Genomic DNA, 22,255 nt, shown 5'->3' on the forward strand with positions numbered 1-22,255 from the left:
ATATGTACCAATAAAATATTTTTTAAAAAGATGGAAAAGGCATTAAATTTGTGGGTGGAAGACATGCATAGAAATGTGTTCCAAATGATGGCAATCAAGTGTGGTACTATCAACAGTTTCAGGAATCCACTAGGGGCTTAGAACATAAACCATACAGATAAGGGGGTACTACTGTATGCCTAAATCAGCCCGCCAATGTATAAGAAGATCCATCTGAGCAAGCACTCATGCTACAGAAAAAGGAAGTTCAGTCCTTAGAAAAACATTTCTCTATAAAATCCTCTAGAAAGCAGTATATGTTCAAGTTAAATCAAATAGAAAATAATTAAAATATATTTTAAGGAGACAACATCATACTCAAAAGACCCTACATTCCATTTAGAAAAGTTAAAATATGTATTCATTAATTCTAAGAACCTCAGTTCTTAATAACAGTTATTAGTTACTGGGTGCTAATTACATGCCAGGCACCATACTAAGGGATTTACATGTATCATTTCTAATTTTTACAACAACTCCAAAAGTAAGTGGTTAGCCCATCTTTAATAATATTTACCTAAAGTCTTGTATGTGCCAGATTTTACTTAAAGTCTTTCAAACAATGGGAACATATCAGCGAACAAGAAAAGTCCCATTTTTCATGGATTCCAACTTACTTGCTAAATTAAGGGGGAGACTATATACATATACATATATATACACACGCACAAATACGTATACATATACACACATATATATTCATATACATATAAGTGTTATGTGGTGATATAAGCTAAGAAAATAAAGCAGAGTGAAAGGACAGAGAATGGTTGGAGATGCTATTCCAGACTTTGTGGTGAAGGAAGGCTTTTCTAAAAAGGTGGCACCTGAGTAGACTTGAATTCAGAGAGGGAGTGAACCACATTTCAAAGAACATTTCAAGCAGCAGAAATAGCCTCTTTTCCACAGAACAGGCTCCTTTTAGGGTTGTGAGTCTCTCATCCTTAAGGATGTTCAAGAAGACAAATGAGCCCCCTATTATGGGACAGTGTAGTGGGATGGTGATGGTGCAAGTAAAGAGGAAGTCTGCAGAAGACTGACAGCCCCTCCCAGTTCTAACAATGGGCACTCTCATATATTTGTTTCTAATTAAAATTCTCATTTTTTCAATCAGGAGATTTACTTAGAAACTACTGGGCTTTTTCTTCCCCACCTATGATTATCTATACTATTTTTGAAAAATTTTTGAATAAATCAGCAATATAATGAGAAAAAAAGAACGGGTTCAGGACACTCAGTTAGACCTGGGTCTAAATCCCAGGCCACACAACACAGACAGATTAGTTAACTCCTCTAGTTTGCATTTCCCCATGATTAAAACTGGACTAATCACTTACTTTTGGGGTTATAAAAGTTAGAAGTTATACATGCAAATCCCTTAGCATGGCACTTGGCATGGTATATAATTAGCACTCAATAATAACTACTATTAAGAAATGAGGTTCTTAGAACTCTTCTCTTATTTCATTTACACCAAATTCCATTCCTACTAAAACTAATAATCTGTAAAGAAATAGTTTTCAGAACATGAGCTCTTCATAAAAAGAGCAGATTTATAATGCTGATTTATCATGGTTCAATGAAAAGGAAAAAACAACCAAAATAAACAAACCGTCTAATATGTGGACGGGTGTGAGGTGAATGGTTTCTTGAGAGAGATGTTTATAAAACTTTGGAAATAGGCCAAGAAAACTCCTGCAATTTGCATCATTTAGAGGAATTCTCATTATGCTTACTGGGAAAGAGTTTGGCTCCTTTCTATGGCTGTCACTTCCTGCTTCCTGCCATGCAGAACCAATGCAGCTGTTTTGTGGAACAGTTCAATTGAGCAAGCAGTCAGTTCAGCTAGGCTCCGGATTGCAAACACATGGATATCCTGGATGGAAAAACAAAACAAAGCATAGCAAAACAATTGGTGGAAATGATACCATCTTACTTCTCTCATACTACAGGATTTGTAGCAGAGACTAATAGTTGCCTTCCAATAGTGTCTTCTTCTTCCACAGTGATGTAATTTTACAGCTGGGCTCAAAGCTACAAACATAAAGGCTCCCCTGAAGTCAGGTGTGACCAAGTAACTAAGTTTTGGCCAAATGATATAGATAACAAGCGTCAGGCAGCAGTTTCTGAGAACCTTCCTCATGACAAAACACACATGCATCCTTTCTCTTTTTTCTTCACTCCTCCTTTAATCTTATAGTCTGGATCTAAAATGCTACAATCCTAGATCACAAGGTTGAAATTATGGATAGCAGTGTAAAAACTAGGAGCCTGGGTCCTTGATTGTGATACATCTCAAATCTACTAAAACAAACAAAAAAGCCTTCGTTGCTTTGGCTACCTCTATTGAATTTTTGTTGACTTGCTCAGTATTTTCTGCTTCCAACTGTTTTTCTCCTTCTTCATTCTCTGCTAATGGCTTGGTCAGAGACTTCCTGATCCATTCGTGGGCGGTATTTCTTGCCTAAATAAGAAAAATATTGGCCATCAACAATTCAATTCAGTTCACCAAAATTACTGTGCACCTACCAGGAACACAAGAGCATCCTAGAAGTAAGGGCATTTGTTCTTACCTGAACACACCATCTAGCTTTTCAGTCCTTATCCTACTAGTCTCAGCAACACTTATCACTGCTGTCCATCATTCCTTTTTTAAATTGTCTAATTGGTGGGTTTTTTTTTTTTTTTTTGAGACAGAATTTCACTCTTGTTGCCCAGGTTGGAGTGCAATGGCACAATCTTGGTTCACTGCAATCTCCACCTCCTGAGTCCAAAAGGTTCTCCTGCCTCAGCCTCTCAAGTAGCTGGGATTACAGGCGCCCGCTACCATGCCTGGCTAATTTTTGTATTTTTAGTAGAGACGGGGTTTCGCCACGTTGCCCAAGCTGGTCTTGAACTCCTGACCTCAGGTGATCCCCCCGCCTCGGCCTCCCAAAGTGCTGGGATTACAGGCGTGAGCCACTGCACCTGGCCTCTAATCAGCTTTTCAAAAAACCAAGGTATAATTTACATAAAGTGCACAAATCTTCAGAGTATGGCTTAAGAAATGTTTATATGTGTATATGCCTGTGAAACTGTGATGAAGATATAGAATATTTCCTCATCCCTAGAAGGTCCCTTCATGTCGCTTCCTCGCCAATACTGTTCCAACCATGTCTCCCTCCTCCTGCCCAAAGGCAACCCCTCTTCTGCTCACTATAAATAATTTTTCCTGATCTTAAAATGCATGAAAATAGAAATACAAGTTCATTCTAATTTGTGTCTGGCTTAAGCACAACATAATGTCTGTTAGATTTATCCATGTTGTTGCATGTATTAGTTCATTCATATTAACTGCTGTGTAGTATTTCATTTTATATACAGTCATGCACCACATAATGACGTTTAGGTCAACAACAGACCACATATATAATGGTGGTCTTGTAAGATTGGAATACTATATTTTTACTCTATCTTTTCTATACCATTGTGTTGCAACTGCCTACAGTATTCAGTACTGTAGCATGCTGTACAGTTTTGTACAGAAGCAATAAACGATATAGCCTAGGTATATAACAGGCTACATCAGCTAGATTTGTGTAAGTACACTCTGATATTCGCCCAATGACAAAACTGCCTAATGATGCAGTTCTCATAACATATCCTCATCAATAAACAATGCATGATTGCATATATCACAATTTATCCATTCTCCTGATAATGAATCTAGTTTTCTTCGGTTTTTATAACCCCACTTTTTTCTGTTCTCCTCTGAACTTTATGATCATTCCTCCTCAGTCTCTTTTACATATTGATCCTAGTTGGCCAGTCTCTTAAACACCAGTATTATTTGGAGGTTTAGCCTTCACTCTTTACTTGTCTCATCCTATTCCCTCTCCATCCATCCTATGCCAGTGGTTTTAACTATCCTCAGCCTACTGTTGACTCTTAGATCCTTATTTCTAGCCCTGACCTCTCCTGAAAATTTATTCCAAATGCCTGCTAGACAAAATACTCTGCAGGCATCACACATATAACAAGTAAAAACTTTGAACTCATTGTCTTTCTCTTCCTACCCCCAAATTTTTCAACCTCTTTCATTTCCCAAAGTTTCAGAAGTGCCACCATGTACCAGTCACCTGAGCCAAAATATAGGTGCTATCTTAAATTTTTTTCCTCTCCAATCAATCACCAAGATGGTCTGATTTTATCCAAGTCCCTTGTCATCCTCTTCCTTCCCATCTTCCTCCTTCCTATTACCACTTCTTGAGTTCAGAGCCACTTCATGACTGGTCTCCCTGCTTCTGATCTGTTTATCTTAAATCTATCTTCCATAACGCTACCAGTGATCGCTCCTAAGCCCAGGGCTGACCATTCCTCTTTCCTTCAATGGCTCCTCATCAACTAGATTACGTTCTTTACATGATGTAACAAATCTCCATGACCTAGACCCTACCTACTTTTCCAGCCTCATCTCTTAACATTTTCCACTTTATGTTCAGTAAGAATGACCTCTACTATACTTGTTCTTTCAATCCTCTACCCAGATATCATCTCTTTCAAGTAACTTAAATTTAGTACTTAACCAAATATAGTAGAATTATCTGTTTCCTAACTAAACTATGTATTATAGGATAGCTAGAGTGTGTTTTATTTGGCTTTGCACACCCAGTGTCCAGAACACTGGGAAGAACATCTACTGTTTTGGATACGGATATGACCAGCATCCACATCTCCTTTCTTCTGGTGGCAGGTTCTAGATTCTCCTTAGTTCATGTGATCTGCGTGGAGCTGCTTCCAGCTTTTGGCTCCAAAAGTTGGCAAACCATTCAGATTTAGCTACTGAGAATATTAATACCTGTGTCCACAGAGTAAGTGGTTCATAGATTAAAAAGTAACCCCAGCCAGAATCAATGGACATCAGTCCCAGGACATCTGGTAAAATTATCAACAAAAAGAAGTGTTCTTTTAGTTGGCGTTACTGAAATGGAAAAAAGTCACCCACCCTGAAGCTGCCAATGGTCATTTTACCACCATATGGAAAAGCTTCCCTAAGAATGAAGCTAAAACAAAAGGAAGCAAGCCAAAAGACACAGATAGGGATAGAGATAGGTTCCTGAATAAAGCATGCCTGAAGCCAGTTCTCCTCCTTGATTTTCTGTTTTCTTGAGCTACTGAATTCCCCTCTTTTAAATTAGTTTGTTATTTTTTTAAGTTTCTTAACTTGAGTTTCTACCATTTGCAAGTGAGAGTCCTGGTTTCTCAGAAACTGTTTATTACCATCTATTTTATTAACTTTACATACACAAAATGTGTTCAAAGCCGTTATGAGGTAATAGGAATCCAGAGAAGACTTTGAGAGTGATTCTAAATGAGAAACACAGGTTTTATTACATGCACAGTACTGGAGTTAGACCTTGAAGGATCAGTAAGTGGGGCTACATCCAAGGCCACCTGAATGAGCTAAAGCAGACCTGTGTTCCCAGAATTTCACTGTAGGGTTCTTTCCCTACATTCCCCCACAAAAACATTCAGGAACAATCTAGCTCTGATCTATACCATCCCATTACTTAAGCATTACCCTCTCAAATTCAAAACACCAAATAGCATGAACTATAAAAAGGCTTGGAAACAGAAAAATGCAAAGTGTTTAGGCAAACTGTGAGATATCTAGCAAGACCAAAATATAAGATACAGGCATTTTACTCATTCATTCATTTATTGCAAATATATACTAACACTGTGCCAGTGCTGGGGACTCAATGGTGAATAATACAAACTAGGAGCCTGCTCTTCTCTCTCCTAATAAGGCAATTAACAAGCAAACAAACAAATACATACATAAAGAAAATAAAAGGGAGTAATGATGAGTATGGGTAGAAGGTGGCTTGAGTTTGGGTGGTCAGAAAGGGTCTCTGAAAAGTTATGTTTCAGCTGCAACCTGAAGGAATTGGCCATACAAATATTTAGGCAACAAGAGTTGTAAGCACAGGGAAATCAGTGTGGTACACCTGAGAAACAGAACAAAGGCCAGTAAGGAAGAATGTAGAGGATGGGGAGTGTGACAGAAAATTAGGTTGGAGTAGTGAGATTTATAGAAGAGAACAGTGAGAGATGAGGCTGGAAAGAATCCTAACAGTTGACTAATAATACAAACAATATGTTAAATTCTTTGCAATATCTCTGAAGAGACAAAATGAGTAAAAAACGAAGGATTAATTTATCTGAGATTAAAAAAGAAAAATGGAAAGTGATAGACCACATAAAAGAAAAAATTGATACCATAAATTTAATATACTTGAAGGAGTTTTTTGTTTTTGTTTTTTTGAGATAGAGTTTCATTCTGTTGCCCAGGCTGGAGGGAAGTGGCATGATCTCAGCTCACTGCAACCTCTGCCGCCCAGGTTCAAGCTCAGCCTCTTGAGTAGCTGGGATTATAGGCACCTGCCACTGTGCACAACTAATTTTTGTAGTTTTAGTAAAGATGGGGTTTCACCATCTTGGCCAGGCTGGTCTTGAACTCCTGACTTCGTGATCTACCCACCTCAGCCTCCCAAAGTGCTGGGATTACAGGCGTGAGCCACCGCCCCTGGCCAGGAGATATTTTAGTACGCATAGAGCTTACCCAAAGTGACCTCTCTTGTAATAAATATATGAAGTGAAATCATCACGAACTATTGTGCCAACTCAAGGTAATTTATTATCCTTTTCCAAAATTATTAATGTCACCCACGCCCACAATTCAGTCTGGAACTTTCCAGTTGTTGAGATCTGCAGATCTCAAAAGTACCTTTGAACTTGGCTTCTCCAAAAGCTTATTTATTTCCAACAGAAAAATAATAAGGCCTAGAGAAGAAAATGAATTTGCCCAAGGCCACATCACGTGAGTATCAGAACAAGAATCAGAATCATAGAATCATATTCCCAGACTCCTAATTCAGTGCTCTTTCCCCTACATCGTACACCCTAAATCTTTTGAGGGTCAATGGTTAAGGCCTTGATCCTTAATCAGTCTACATCTTAAGTCTCAATGCCTAAAATTTAAACAATCTGAAGACTGCTTTCAGAGAATGGCTAGAACTGCCAGATAGATAAGGAGTTACTGGTCTTCCAAAAATAATTATTAATGTGATCTCTCATTAAGCATGTAAACTATGTCTTTCTCATGATTATTTCCCTAGCACCTAGCAAATTACTAAGCACAATAAAGGTTTATTGAACATATATGTATATTTATTGAACAGCTACATGTAGAGGACATCGGGCTATCTTCTGTGGAGCCATCAACAGTGAGCATTTATTTACTATGAGCCAGGCAGTTTGTAAGAGCTTGTGTGTGTGAACACATTTAAACCTCACAGGAACCCTACATTATTATCACTCACCACACAGAGACAAAAAAAATGAGGCTCACAGAGGTCAAGCAACTTGCTAAAGGTCACACAGAAAGTAATAGGTAGTAGAGCTGGAATTTTAAGGAATAGGTATGTACAGATCCTGCCTTCGAGAAATTTAAGCTTCAGGATAGGAGGTAAGATATACATATTTTTTAAAAACTGTGATAAATGTATAAAAATACTTATGCACTAGGCTAAGTGAAAAAGGCAGAGTGCTAAAGAACAAATACAGTATGTTGACTTTTCCATCAGAGGAGATAAGAAAATATATCTGCTTATCTTTACAAAAAGAAACTCAGGAAAGATAAGCCAAAAACAAGAAAGATGAATACCTACAAAAACAGGAGAATGGAGTGGAAGGGAAGTGGGAGGGACAGACCTGAGTATATTTTTTGTGCAGTTTGATTTTTGGAAGCGTGTTAATACCCTACATATTCAAAAACAAAATTAACACATAGGCAGTAAATAAAACAATTTTTTGTAGATTACTTTTATAGTACAGATTAAATATCACTTATACGAAAATCCAAAATTCTCCAAAAGTTGAAATTTTTTGGGTGCCAATATGATGCCACAAGTGAAAAATTCCACACCTGACCTCATGTGATGGGTTGCAGTCAAAATGAATTCAAAATTTTGTTTCATGCACAATATTTTTTTTTTTTTTGAAACAGAGTCTCACTCTGTCGCCCAGGCTGGAGTACAGTGGTGCAATTTCGGCTCACTGCAAACTCCGTCTCCCGGGTTCATGCCATTCTCCTGCCTCAGCCTCCTGAGTAGCTGGGACTACAGGCACCCACCACCACACCCGGCCTGGCTAATTTTCTGTATTTTTAGTAGAGACGGGGTTCCACCGTGTTAGCCAGGATGGTCTTGATCTCCTGACCTCGTGATCTGCCCGCCTCTGCCTCCCAAAGTGCTGGGATCACAGGCGTGAACTACTGCGCCCGGCCTCCATGCACAAAATTTTTAAAAATATTGTATAAAATTATCTTCAGGCTATGTGTACAAGGCATACATGAATATAAATAAATTCTGTGTTCAGACTTAGATTGCATCCTCAAGATACAGCACTGTGTGTGTATGTGTGTGTGTGTGGGGGGGGGCAAATATTCCAAAATCCAAACAAAAATCTGAAATCTGAAACAGTTCTCTGTTCCAAGCATTTTGGACAAATCTACAGTATAGGCAAAGCAATAAAATCATTTCAGACACATCTCATAATTAAGGAAATGTGCTAATATTATTGGGAGATAAGGTTCCTACTATAGAAGAGAGATACAAATGTGTAACAGGGAAAGGCAAGGAAAAACCCTGTAGGGATGGATTAAAATTGGAGTTACATCATGTGTGAAGTCATGATTTCTAAAATACATATAGGTGTACATGTGCACATATGTATCTACATACATAACACATATAGGTATATACGTACCTGAGTATATTTTCTAGCTCTGCTGACAGCCTAGAATCAAAGTCATGCCAGTGGCAATGAGTACACTTAGTACCCAGGTCTTGGTTTATGAAACCAAAAATCAATGAATCATGCTTTCTCAAAGAAATGTCTGGTTGTGGGGCTGGGGCACAGAAGGCATAAGATATAAGAATATCTTGTTATGCCAGAAAGTAAGGAAGCACCCCAAAATGATGGAGGCATGCCACCTAGGAGCCAGCTTGAAAGACAAATCTGAACATCAAAATATTAAGGACAGTGATGAATTACAAGCCAATGGGGAAAAAGCAGAACTCCATGAAAGCATATTGACAACAAATAAAAAAAGAATGAACAAAATTCTTTTTTGAATTTTGTTCAAATTCAAAAGAAAAAGGAGAAAAGGAGAGCTCATGACTACATTGGAATGCTTAAAGCCAACTGGTAAATCTTCACACTAGATATTGGTGCAAGAATCATAAATAGATGCTAGATTTAGGAGAGAAATTATGATGAGTAGCAGGATATTTGTATGGTCTTACAGTATCTCCTCACAGAATGTTTATTAGCAAGATAGGAAAATAAACTGTAGCTCTACAGAAAGAAATCAGACAACACATTACCAGTAAGGGGTAGATGAATATCATGTACTTTTAGATGTGATACCTTGGGCAGGATACACCATCACTTAGAGAGTATTTTGGCCAGGAATGTATAAACTGACATTAATCATGAGAAAGCATCAGACAAACTCCAAAGCTCGTTTTTCAAAAACACCAGTGTCATAAAAGACAAAGAAAGGCTGAAGAACTGTTTTAGATTAAAGGAAACTAAAAGTACACGGCAGCTAAATTTGTGATCATGTACTGGCTCCAGTGTTGAAAGAAAAAGTTTGATATTATTGGATATTATTGGGTCAACTGATGTAACTGAAATACGGAAAACAGATTACAACAAATTAGTACAATGAAAGTACTAATGTTAAATTTACTGAAGTTGATAGCTATACTGTGGTTATGTAAGGGAATATCCCCATCCTTAGCAGACACATATTGAAAAATTTAGAAGAGCAATGTTTACAATTTACTCTCAAATAGTTACAAAAATAATATGTTTATCTATATGTGTATACGTGTATTTACACACAGAGAGAGAAAGAACATATGTGAAAGCACAAATGTTTAAGCAAATGAGGTAAATATTAATTGTATTGGATTTGCATAAAAGGTATACAAATATTGTTTGTGCTACTCTTGTAACTTTTCTCTAAGTTTGATATTATTTCCAAAATAAAAAGCACTATAATACAAGATCAAAAGTGCTGTAGTAAAGTGTTACAGTACAGGTAAGGGAGATGAACTGCCTGGGGATGATCTAAAAAAGCTTTCTCAGAGAATACAGCATTTTCGATGGGCATAGGAGAGTGGGATAACACACCAAACATCATATTCCTTGCCCTGGGGGATGGAGACAAGGTGACTGGGTCGACTATGCAATAGCTCTCACCTCTCCCTGGCCAGGAAATAATGTGCACCTGCAGCTGACTGGTCTTGAAATGCTTCTCAAGATTGGTAGAGGTGGGTAAAGAGGTAGCAAGCAGTCCATGACCCAGTGAACAGTGTCCCACGCGCAGACACTGGCTTATATTTGCCACAGAACCTCTCTAACCACTCTGAGCTTTGATTAAAGTCTCTCCACATTTCAGATATAAGAAAATAGTTCCAGAATCAGCACCAAAAATAAAGGCCTTGGTCATAATATTCTCTCACTTCCATACGCCAAATAGTCATTATCTGAGTCACTGGGCTCTGGGAAATGACAACCTCTAATCCCTATGGGCAAGGCCACATATCATTTCTAAATCATTCAGACCCCTGAGAACAGTGAGTCCTCAACAGAGGCTCACCCACTGGAATCATGAGGCTGGTCTGCACTGCCAACTTTTAATGACCAACACTGTAGCCTAAATTAAGCTTTCAGATAAGCAAAGCATCCCAACTGAAAACAGGTGAAGATGGGACACGTGTTGGAGGGCAGATGTGGGTTCAACACACTAACCTAGAGGAGCAGAAGGCAAGTAGATGCAGAACCCAATTCTGGGTATAACGAGAATATACCCTCGATTTTGGTGACACCTCTGCCAGGAATTTATAATCTTATGGTCTTTATCCACTACATTCTTACAAGTAAAATAATGAAAATCACCAAGAAGCAATAACTTACCCTGGCAAGTTTCTCTGGTTTGGAGGAAACGTGCAGCTGGGAAAACAGCTCTGTTATGTCCTTGGTAAAATCTTCATCCCCTAAAAAACCAAGTCCCATATAAAACACTCCAGAAAGACTGCTGAGGATCATGAGGTGGCAGGCAAGGAGGAAGAGGAGAGGAGTGGTAATAGCAGCAGCAGTAGTAGTAATAACAACAGCAGCAGCAGTAATGTACATGAGCATGGTGCTTTAGTGCTTATAGTATCCTTTTATGTATATTATATCAATAAATGCTTCAATGGGCTTGAGAGAAAAGTAACATTATTCCATGTTAGAGATGAAGTGATTAAGGCTTGAAGACATTAAGTGACTTCCCCAAGATTGCATAGTAAAGATTACTGGTCAAACCTTAGTCTTCCTACTCCAAGTTCAAATCCTGTGCTGTGCTTTTTGCATTACATCCAGAGCATGAATGTAGAAATGGTGACAGCATAGACTAAGCAAGTACTGTGCATGCACTTCCAAGAAAGTGGAATTTAAGTTGGTACATCAAACTTGAGTACAAGTTAGTCAGGAGAATAGGAAGTATTTCAGGCAGAGAAACAAATGCAAAGAGCCAAAGGTGAAAGAAAGTATGCTAAGGAGTTTAATATGATTAAGAGTATCTAACGTAACGGGGAGAAGTGATAAGCTTTCTAGAAAGGTAAGATCCAGATAATAAAGGCCATATAATCGATGGTGAAGAATTCAAACTTTATAATGAGGAAGTGAGGAACCACTGAATGGTTTTAAGCAGAAACAGAATTACATTTAAATTTTGGAAAGATCACTTTGATGGCTGGGTGGAGAACGGATTAGAAGGGGGAAAAGAAGGGAGGCAGGCTGAGGCAATAATCCAGGATCCAGGTAAGAGAAAATGGTGGATAAGAAGAAAAGAGGATCAATCATTATGCATCCATCATAATTAAAAATAAAAAGAAGGAAGCAAAGGGAATTCCAGAACGTTGGAAGGATGGTAAGGAAGCTGTTGGAGTTAGTCTTGTGAAAGATGATGGAGAACCAGGAACACTTACAAAGAAACAAACAAGCAAATGGGTGACTCAAAATCAAAAAGCAATTAGCAAATCCAAACAAACAGTGGGAAACGCTCTCTTCTCCTCCCTACTCATCTGAATCCTATACACTCCCTGCTTTGTGGTCCAGCCCAAGGCTTCTCTGCAACATGGAATGCAGAAGAGAACTCTTGTACATAGAAACCTTCTAGCAATCTACTTAGTCTATAGAATATTTCTTAATTCACTATAGTTTGCCAGGGCAAATCATTACTGCTTCATACTCAGCATCTTGCTTAATATTCCCAGGAACAAAAAAGTGTATCTTGGCTCTTCTGTCTCCATCCACTATCCTTTTGTCCTTCTCTCTTAGTATTTAAGGCAGAGAATTAAATGATTTCGTGATCTCAGGTATAATAAGGTTTGGGAAAAGCTGATCTCACTAATTGACACAACTCTTCCTACATAAGACATTTAAACAACTGCTAATAACATTCTACTATTTAGGTAGACATTTTGTTTTCTCAAATAATTTGTAATTTGGATACAAGGGATGAATCTGGATCCATAGTGGGATGCATATACCCAAACGGGTTCACAAAATAATTCAATGGAGGGCAGGAAATAAAATGGACTTTTTATTTACAGAAATTTATCTCATTCTACTAAAAAATTCTATTTTAGGGTATATTTTAGAATGTAAATTATAATTATGGTAGTATATATAATTTATATAAATTAAATTTATATAAATCTTCCAAGCAGGAAGACTCCTTCTGAAAAAAGGAATCAGGTATATATGGTAGAGAGGCAAGAGCCCAGGATGCTGATGGAAAATGAAGATAACCACATCATCACTGGTTCTGTGGTATTCTCTCCCCTCTGAAAATCACCACTTTTTTAAAAAACAGCTTCATAGAGACATAATTAAATACTAAGGTCACTATTGCATTCTCAACCAAAATCACTGGGAAAGGCTGGGGCACAGTGAGTGGTGGGGGGAATCCAGTGCTATCTTTTCAGAGTTCTGATCTCTGGAGAACACGTAGGAAAAAAAATATCACAGACACAAAACCATCTGTTTAGAAAACTGCTTGGAGTTCTCTGAAAGGTATTTAAAGACTGGGATTTCTGATTACTATGGAAAGCCAGATGTTGAGTAAATTGAACAAATACTGTTAATGGCACTACAAGCAAATAATTTAAGTTTATAAATAACTGAGGATTGTCATGTAGGGCTTGATTAGGAAATTAGGAACAATGGAGCAACTTATGAAAATCAAAATTTATCGGTTTCCTGTTAAGACTTTTAAAATGCATATTTTTACCTATTTCTTTATGCCCTCCTAACAACGAAAATAATAGCCACATTTGTTGAGTGCTTACTATGTGCCACATATTAAATACAGTATTTCATTTAATCCTTATAACTTGAGAGGAATTAGCATACTCTTCTTACAGGTGAGGAAACAGAAGCTCAATGTTAAGTAACTTCCCAAAGTCACATGGCTTAGTAAATGGCAGATCTTGATTTTGAATCCAAGTCTAATTCCAAAACCCATCCTTTTATTCACCATGCTATATTGCCTTCTCAATATCTCAAGGCAGGTTTAGAAACTTGTATTCAAGAACCATTTTCTAATCAGGACAAGTACCTTTACATAGAATAAGGTATCATTTAGCAAGATGCTATATAGCCAGCCAGTTTGACTTCTTAGTTAGGACACAATGCAGAACACAAATGGAAACAAAAAAGAAAAAGCCCTGAAAGTAGGAGAGATCACGGCAGAAAGGAGGCAGGAATAATAGACTGCAGCTCCTACTCGGATGGACAGAGCAGCACGTGGAGGCTCACATTGTAAACTTCTGCTCCAGAATGACTGCAGGAACACATTAGGAAAGCCGAGAGAACCCATATACCCTCTGAAGGAAGTGGATTGCTCCTGCAGGACTTGGGAGACCTCCCAAATACTGTGAGTGCCCAAACAGTGTGGAAGTGGGAAAGGGAGATCATCCGCCCCGGAACACACACCCCATTAGGGAACCTGAAGGTCTAGATTACAGGAGACAAATCTGACCTCATTGGAGCTGAGTCAACTTACAGAGCCAAGTGAAATACAGGGGTAGAAGAAGCAGTAGGAAAACCCCTGTGGGCTTGCTGGGTTCTCTAGCAAGCAATTTCCACCTTGCCTCACAGGGGTTCTTGGGGAGGATGGCCAGAGGCACTGGGAAAAGGCCACAGGGAGAAGGAAACCTCCAGCTGAACTTCCTAACAATTTGAACTGATGGAGAACTCTCCTTAACAGAACTCAGGAGAGGGCATGAATCCAGTGTGTGGACTCCACAGGCAGGGGAAGAACGAAAGCCCTACTTGCTTTCACAGCTGGGAGGTGGGTAGTCTGGGGCAAGTTCTCAGCCCTGCTTGCTCACTGCCTGGAAATAGACTCAGTGTGGTTGGGGGGTGGACACAGTGGGAGTGAGACCAGCCCTTTGGGTTGCATGGGAGCTGGGTGAGGCCTGTGACTGCTGGCTTTCCCCCACTTCCCTGACAACCTGCATGACACAGCAGAGGCAGCCATAATCCTCCTAGGAACATAACTCCATTGACCCGAGAACCTCATCCCCATTCCCCACAGCAGCCACAGCAAGACCTGCCCAAGGAGAGTCTGAGCCCAACCTTGCCCTTCCCACCCTGATAACTGAAGACAAAGAACACATACTCTTGGGAGTTCTAGGGCCCTGCTCACTGCCTGTTCTTCTCCACACTACCAGAGCTGATGCTCTCTTGAAAGTGCCACCTCCTGGCAGAAGGCCAACCAGAATAAAAATAGTGCATTAAGCAACCAAAGCCAAGGATGCTCATGGAGTCCACATCACCCCCCTGCCACCACCACCAGAACAGGTGCTAGTATCCACAGCTGAGAGACCCACATAAATGGCTCACAAGACTCTGTACAGACAACCACCAGTACCAGACTGGAGCCTGGGAGACTTGCTGGGTGGCTAGATCCAGAAGAGAGATAACAATCACTACAGCTCAGCTCTCAGGAAGTAACATCCCTAGGAAAAGGGGGAAGAGTGCTACGTCAAGCAAATACCCCGTGGGACAAAAGAATCTGAACAACACCCTTGTGCCCTAGACCTTTCCTCTGACAGAGCCTACCCAAATGAGAAGGAACCAGAAAACCAACTCTGGTAATATGACAAAATAAGGTTCTTTAACACCCCCAAAAACCACACTAGCTCATCAGCAATGGATCCAAACCAAGAAGAAATCCCTGATTCAACTGAAAAAGAATTCAGAAGGTTAGTTATTACGCTAATTAAGAGGCACCAGAGAAAAGGCAAAGCCCAATTTAAGGAAATCAAAAAAATGATATGAGAAGTGACAAGAGAAATATACAATGAAATAGATAGCATAAATAAAAAACAACCAAAACTTCAGGAAACAATGGATATACTTACAAAAATGCAAAATGTTGTAGAAAGTCTCAACAATAGAATTGAACAAGCAGAAGAAAGAACTTCAGAGCTCATAGACAAGGTCTTCAAATTAACCCATTCCAACAAAGACAAAAGAAAAAGAATAAGAAAATATGAACAAAGCATCCAAGAAGTCTGAGATTATGTTAAATGACCAAACCTAAGAATAATCAGCGTTCCCGAAGAAGAGAAATGTAAAAGTTTGGAAAACGCATTTGGAAATCAAGGAAATTTCGAGGAAAACTTCCCCAGCCTTGTTAGAGACTTAGGCATCCAATACAAGAAGCTCAAAGAACACCTGGGAAATTCATCACAAAAAGACCATTGCCTAGGCACACTGTAATCAGGTTATCGGAAGTTAAGACAAGGGAAAGAATCTCAAGAGCTGTGAGACAAAAGCACCAGGTAACCTATAAAGAAAAACCTATCAGATTAACAGCAGATTTCTCAGCAAAAACCCTACAAGCTAGAAAGGATTGGAGCCCTATCTTCAGCCTCCTCAAACAAAACAATTATCAGCCAAGAATTGTGTATCCAGTGAAACTAAGCTTCATAAATGAAGGAAAGATAGTCTTTTTCAAACAAACAAATGCTGAGAGAATTTGCCACTACCAAGCCAGCAGTACAAGAACTGCTAAAAGGAGCTCTAAATCTTGAAACAAATCCTGGAAACACATCAAAACAGAACTTACTTAAAACATAAATCTCGTGACCTATAAAACAAAAATACAATTAAAAAAAAAAAGATGTACAGGCAACACAGCACAATGAATGGAATGGTGCCTCACATCTCAATACTAATGTTGAATGTAAATGGCCTAAATGCTCCACTTAAGAGACACAGAATTGCAGAAAGGAGAACTCACCAACAATCTGCTGCCTTCAAGAGATTCACCTAACACATAAGGACTTATATAAGCTTAAGGTAAAGGGGTGGAAAGACATTCCATGCAAAAGGACACCAAAAGCAATCAGAGATGGCTATTCTTGTATCAGACAAAACAAACTTTAAAGCATCAGCAGTTAAAAAAGACAAAGAGGTACACCATATAATGGTAAAAGGCAGTGCCCGGCAGGAACATATCACAATCCTAAACATATATGCACCTAACACTGGAGGTCCCAAATTTATAAAATAATTGCCAACAGACCTAAGAAATGAGACAGGCTGGGGGCAGTGGCTCACGCCTGTAATCCCAGCATTTTGGGAGGCTGAGGTGGGCGGATCACCTGAGGTCGGCAGTTCGAGACCAGCCTGACCAACATGGAGAAACCCCATCTCTACTAAAAATAAAAAATTAGCCAGGCGTGGTGGCACATGCCTGTAATCCCAGCTACTCAGGAGGCTGAGGCAGAAGATTCGCTTGAACCTGGGAGGCGGAGGTTGGGGTGAGCTGAGACTGCACCATTGCACTCCAGCCTGGGCAACAAGAGCAAAACTCCGTCTCAAAAATAAATAAATAAATAAATAAAATAAAAACGAGATAGATAGCAACACAATAACAGTGGGGGACTTTAATACCACACTGACAGCACCCAGCAGGTCATCAAAACAGACAACAAAGGAACAATGGATTTAAACTATACCCTGGAACAAATTGACATAACAGATATATACAGAACATTCTACCCAACAACTGCTGAATATACATTCTATTCAACAGTGCATGGAACTTTCTCCAAGATAGACCATATGATAGGCCACAAAAGGGGCCTCTACATATTAAAAAAATTGAAATTGTATCATGTACTCTCTCAGATCACAGTGTGAATAAAACTAGAAATCAACTCTTCAAAACCATGCGAATACATGGAAATTAAATAACCTGCTCCTGAATGATCACTGGGTCAAAAATGAAATCAAGATGGAAATTAAATTCTTCAAACTGAATGACAATAGTAACACAACCTATCAAAACCTCTGGGATACAGCAAAGGTGGTGCTAGGAGGAAAGTTCATAGCCCGAAGCACCTACATTAAAAAGTCTGAACGAGCACTAACAGACAATCTAAGGTCACACCTCAAGGAACTAGAGAAGTAAGGACAAATCAAACCCAAACCCAGCAGAAGAAAGGAAATAACCATGATCAGAACAGAACTAAATAAAGTTGAAACAAACAAAAATACAAAAGATAATTGAAACAAAAAGTTAATTCTTTGAAAAGATAAATAAAATTGATAGACCATTAGCAAGATTAAGCAAGAGAGAAAATCCAAATAATCTCAATTAGAAATGAAATGGGAGACATTACAACTGACAACACAGAAATACAAAAGATCATTCACGGCTGCTATGAACACCTTTATGCACATAAACTAGAAAACCTAGAGGAGATGGATAAATTTCTGGAAAGATACAACCTTCCTAGCTTAAATCAGGAAGAATCAGATACCCTGAATAGACCAATAACAAGCAGTGAGACCGAAATGGTAATTTTAAAAATTACCAACAAAAAAAAGTCCAGGACCAGATGGATTCACAGCAGAATTCTACCATTCAAAAAAGAATTCATACCAATCCTATTGACACTATTTCTCACAAGAGAAAGAGGGAACCCTCCTTAAATCTTTCCATGAAGCCAGTATCACCCTAATTCCAAAACCAGGAAAGAACATAACCAAAAAAGAAAACTACAAACCAATATCCCTCATAAGCATAGATGCTAAAATCCTTAACAAAGTACTAGCTAACCAAATCCAACAACACATCAAAAAGATAATCCACCATGATCAAGTGGGTTTCATACCAGGGATGCAGGGCTGGTTTAACACATGAAAGGCAATAAATGTGATATACCACATAAGCAGAATTAAAAACAAAAATCATACAATCATCTCAATTGATGCAGAAAAAGCATTCAACAAAATGCAGCATCCCTTTATGATTAAAACTCTCAACAAAATCAGCATACAAGGAACATATACCTCAATGTAATAAAAGCCATCTGACAAACCCACAGCCAACACAATACTAAATGGAGAGAAGTTGAAAGCATTCCCTCTGAGAACTGGAAAAAGACAAGGATGCCCACTCTCACTACTCATCTTCAACACAGTACTGGAAGTCCCAGCCTGAGCAATCAGACAAGAGAAAGAAATAAAGGGCATCCAAATCGGTAAAGAGGAGGTCAAACTGTCACTGTTTGCTGACAATTGTTTACCTAGAGAACCCTAAACTCTCCTCCAGAAAAGCTCCTAGAACTGATAAAAGAATTCAGCAGTGTTTCTGGATACAAAATTAATGCACACAAATCAGTAGCTCTTCAATACAGTAACAGCAACCAAGCAGTGAATCAAATCAAGAACTCAACCTCTTTTACAAAAACTGCAAAAAAAAAATAAATAAATAAAACACTTAGAAATATACCCAACCAAGAAGGTAAAACACCTCAACAAGGAAAACTACAAAACAATGCTGAAAGAAATCATACATGATACAAACAAATGAAAACACATCCCATGCTCATGGATGGTAGAATCAATATTTTGAAAATGACCACACTGCCCAAAGCAATCTACAAATTCAACACCATCCCCATCAAAATACCACTACCATTATTCATTGAACTAAAAAAAACCCTAAAATTTGTATGGAACCAAAAAAGAGCCCACACAGCCAAAGCAAGACTAAGCAAAAAGAATAAATCTGGAAGCATCATATTACCTGATTTCAAACTATACTATAAGGCCACAGTCACCAAAACAGCATGGTATTGGTCAATAGGCACATAGACCAATAGAACAGAATAGAGAACCCAGAAATAAACCCAAATACTTGAGGCCAACTGATCTTTGACAAAGCAAACAAAAACATAAAGTAGGGAAAGGACATCCTGTTAAACAAATGGTGCTAGGATAATTGGCTAGCTACATGTAGGAGAATGAAACTGGATCCTCATCTCCTATCTTACACAATAATCAACTAAGACCTGAAACTATAAAAATTCTAGAAGGTAACATTGGAAAAATCCTTCTAGACATTGGCTTAGGCAAGGATTTCCTGACCAAGAACCCAAAAGCAAATGCAACAAAAACAAAGAAAAATAGCTGGAACTTAATTAAACTAAAGAGCTTTTGCATGGCAAAAAGGTCAGCAGAGTAAACAGACAATCCACAGGGTGGGAGAAAATCTTCACAATCTATACATCTGACGAACGACTAACATCCAGAATCCACAATGAACTCAAACAAATCTACAAGAAAAAAACAATCCAATCAAAAAGTGGGCTAAGGACATGAACTGACAATTCTCAAAAGAAGATAAACAAATGGCTCTAAACATATGAAAAAATGCTCAACATCACTAATGATCAGGGAAATGCAAATCAAAACCACAATGCGATACCACCTTACTCCTGCAAGAACGGCCATAATCAAAAAACCAAAAAATAATAGATGCTGGCATGGATGCGGTGAATAGGGAACACTTCTACATGGCTGGTGGGAACGTAAACTAGTACAACCACTATGGAAAACTGTGTGGATTTACCTTAAAGAACTAAAAGTAGAACTACCATTTGATCCAGCAATCCCACTACTGGGTATCTACCCAGAGGAAAAGAAGTCATTATATGAAAAAGATCCTTGGAGGGGTCTGTTCCGAGATGGCTGAATAGAAACAGCTCTGGTCAGCGGCAACCAGTGTGATCGACACAGAAGACGGGTGATTTCTGCATTTCCAACTGAGGTACCTGGTTCATCTCACTGGGACTGGTCAGACAGTGGGTGCAGCCCATGGAGGCCAAGCCAAAGCAGGGTAGGGCATTGCCTCACCTGGGAAGTGCAAGGGGTCGGGGGAGTTCCCTTTCCTAGCCAAGAGAAACTGTGACAGACTATACCGGGAAAATCAGGACACTGCCACCTAAACACTGCGCTTTTCCAACAGTCTTAGCAAACGGCACACCAGGAGATTATATCCTGTGCCTAGCTCAGTGGGGCCCATTCCCATGGAGCCTTGCTCACTGCTGGTCTAAGATAGAACTACCAGGTGGCAAGCCTGGTTGGGGGAGGGGCGTCCGCCATTGCTGAGGCTTGAGTTGGTAAACAAAGCCTCCAGGAAGCTCGAACTGGGAGGAGCCCACTGAAGCTCAAGGAGGTCCCCCTGCCTCTGTAGACTCCACCTCTAGGGGCAGGGCATAGCTGAACAAAAGACAGAAGAAACTTCTGCAGACTTAAACGTCCCTGTCTGACAGCTCTGAAAAGAGCAGTGGTTCTCCCAGCACGGTGTTTGAGCTCTGAGAATGGACAGACTGCCTCAAGTGGGTCCCTGACTCCCATGTAGCCTAACTTGGAGACACCTCCCAGTAGGGGCTGACTGACACTTCATACAGCTGGGTGCCACTCTGAGACAAAGCTTCCAGAAGAAGGATCAGGCAGCAACACTTGCTGTTCTGCAATATTTGCTGTTCTGCAGCCTCTGCTGGTGATACCCAGGCAAACAGGGTCTGGAGTGGACCTCCAGCAAACTCCAACAGACCTGTAGCTGAGGGACCTGACTGTTAGAAGGAAAACTAACAAACAGAAAGGAATAACATCAACAAAAAGGACATCCACACCAAAACCCCATCTGTAGGTTACCATCATCAAAGACCAAAGGTAGATAAAACCACAAAGATGGGGAGAAACCAGAGCAGAAAAGGTGAAAATTCTAAAAACCAGAATGCCCCTTCTCCTCCAAAGGAACACAGCTCCTCGCCAGCAACAAAACAAAATGGGACAGAGAATGATTTTGACAAGTTGGCAGAAGTAGACTTCAGAAAGTCGGTAATAAACTACTCCGAGCTAAAGGAGGATGTTTGAACCCATCGCAAGGAAGCTAAAAACATTGAAAAAAGATTAGACGAATGTCTAACTAGAATAAACAGTGTAGAGAAGACCTTAAATGACCTGATGGAGCTGAAAACCATGGCACGAGAACTACGTGGCACATGCACAAGCTTCAGTAGCTAATTCGAACAAGTGGAAGAAAGGGTATCAGTGATTGAAGATCAATTAATGAAATAAAGTGAGAAGTTTAGAGAAAAAATAGTAAAAACAAAAGAACAAAGCTTCCAAGAAATATGAGTCTATGTGAAAAGACCAAATCTACGTTTGACTAGTGGACCTGAAAGTGACGGGGAGAATGGAACCAAGCTGGAAAACACTCTTCAGGATATTATCCAGAAGAACTTCCCCAACCTAGCAAGGCAGGTCAACATGTACATTCAAGAAATACAGAGAACACCACAAAGATACTCATCAAGAAGAGCAACCCCAAGACACATAATTGTCAGATTCACCAAGGTTGAAATGAAGGAAAAATCTTAAGGGCAGCCAGAGAGAAAGGTCAGGTTACCCACAAAGGGAAGCCCATCAGACAAACAGCGGATCTCTCGGCAGAAACTCTACAAGCCAGAAGAGAGTGGGGTCCAATAGTTAACATTCTTAAAGAAAAGAATTTTCAACCCAGAATTTCATATCCAGCCAAACTAAGTTTCATCAGTGAAGGAGAAATAAAATCCTTTACAGACAAGCAAATGCTGAGGGATTTTGTCACTACAAGGCCTGCCTTACAAGAGTGGTCCTGAAGGAAGTGCTAAACATGGAGAGGAACAACTGGTACCAGCCACTGCAAAAACATACCAAATTGTAAAGACCATCGGTGCTAGGAAGAAACTGTATCAACTAA

General features: G+C 39.3%; 1 protein-coding gene across 5 annotated transcripts in view; it reads right to left on the reverse strand.

Annotated features, from left to right (window-relative positions):
• Window positions 1-22,255, reverse strand: part of FAM114A2 (family with sequence similarity 114, member A2) — a 51,624-nt gene that overhangs the window by 9,512 nt on the left and 19,857 nt on the right. For all 5 annotated transcript variants that reach the window (XM_011931642.1, XM_011931644.1, XM_011931643.1 and 2 more), the window contains 3 exons: window positions 11,071-11,150; window positions 2,381-2,503; window positions 1,776-1,915 (listed from right to left, as the gene is read on the reverse strand). In XM_011931642.1, coding sequence (XP_011787032.1) covers window positions 1,776-1,915; window positions 2,381-2,503; window positions 11,071-11,150 — 343 coding nt within the window. The remainder of the gene's footprint in view (window positions 1-1,775; window positions 1,916-2,380; window positions 2,504-11,070; window positions 11,151-22,255) is intronic.

The sequence above is a fragment of the Colobus angolensis genome, unplaced genomic scaffold (genome assembly GCF_000951035.1).
Source record: "Colobus angolensis palliatus isolate OR3802 unplaced genomic scaffold, Cang.pa_1.0 Scaffold90, whole genome shotgun sequence".
In the NCBI taxonomy this organism is placed as follows: Eukaryota; Metazoa; Chordata; class Mammalia; order Primates; family Cercopithecidae; genus Colobus; species Colobus angolensis.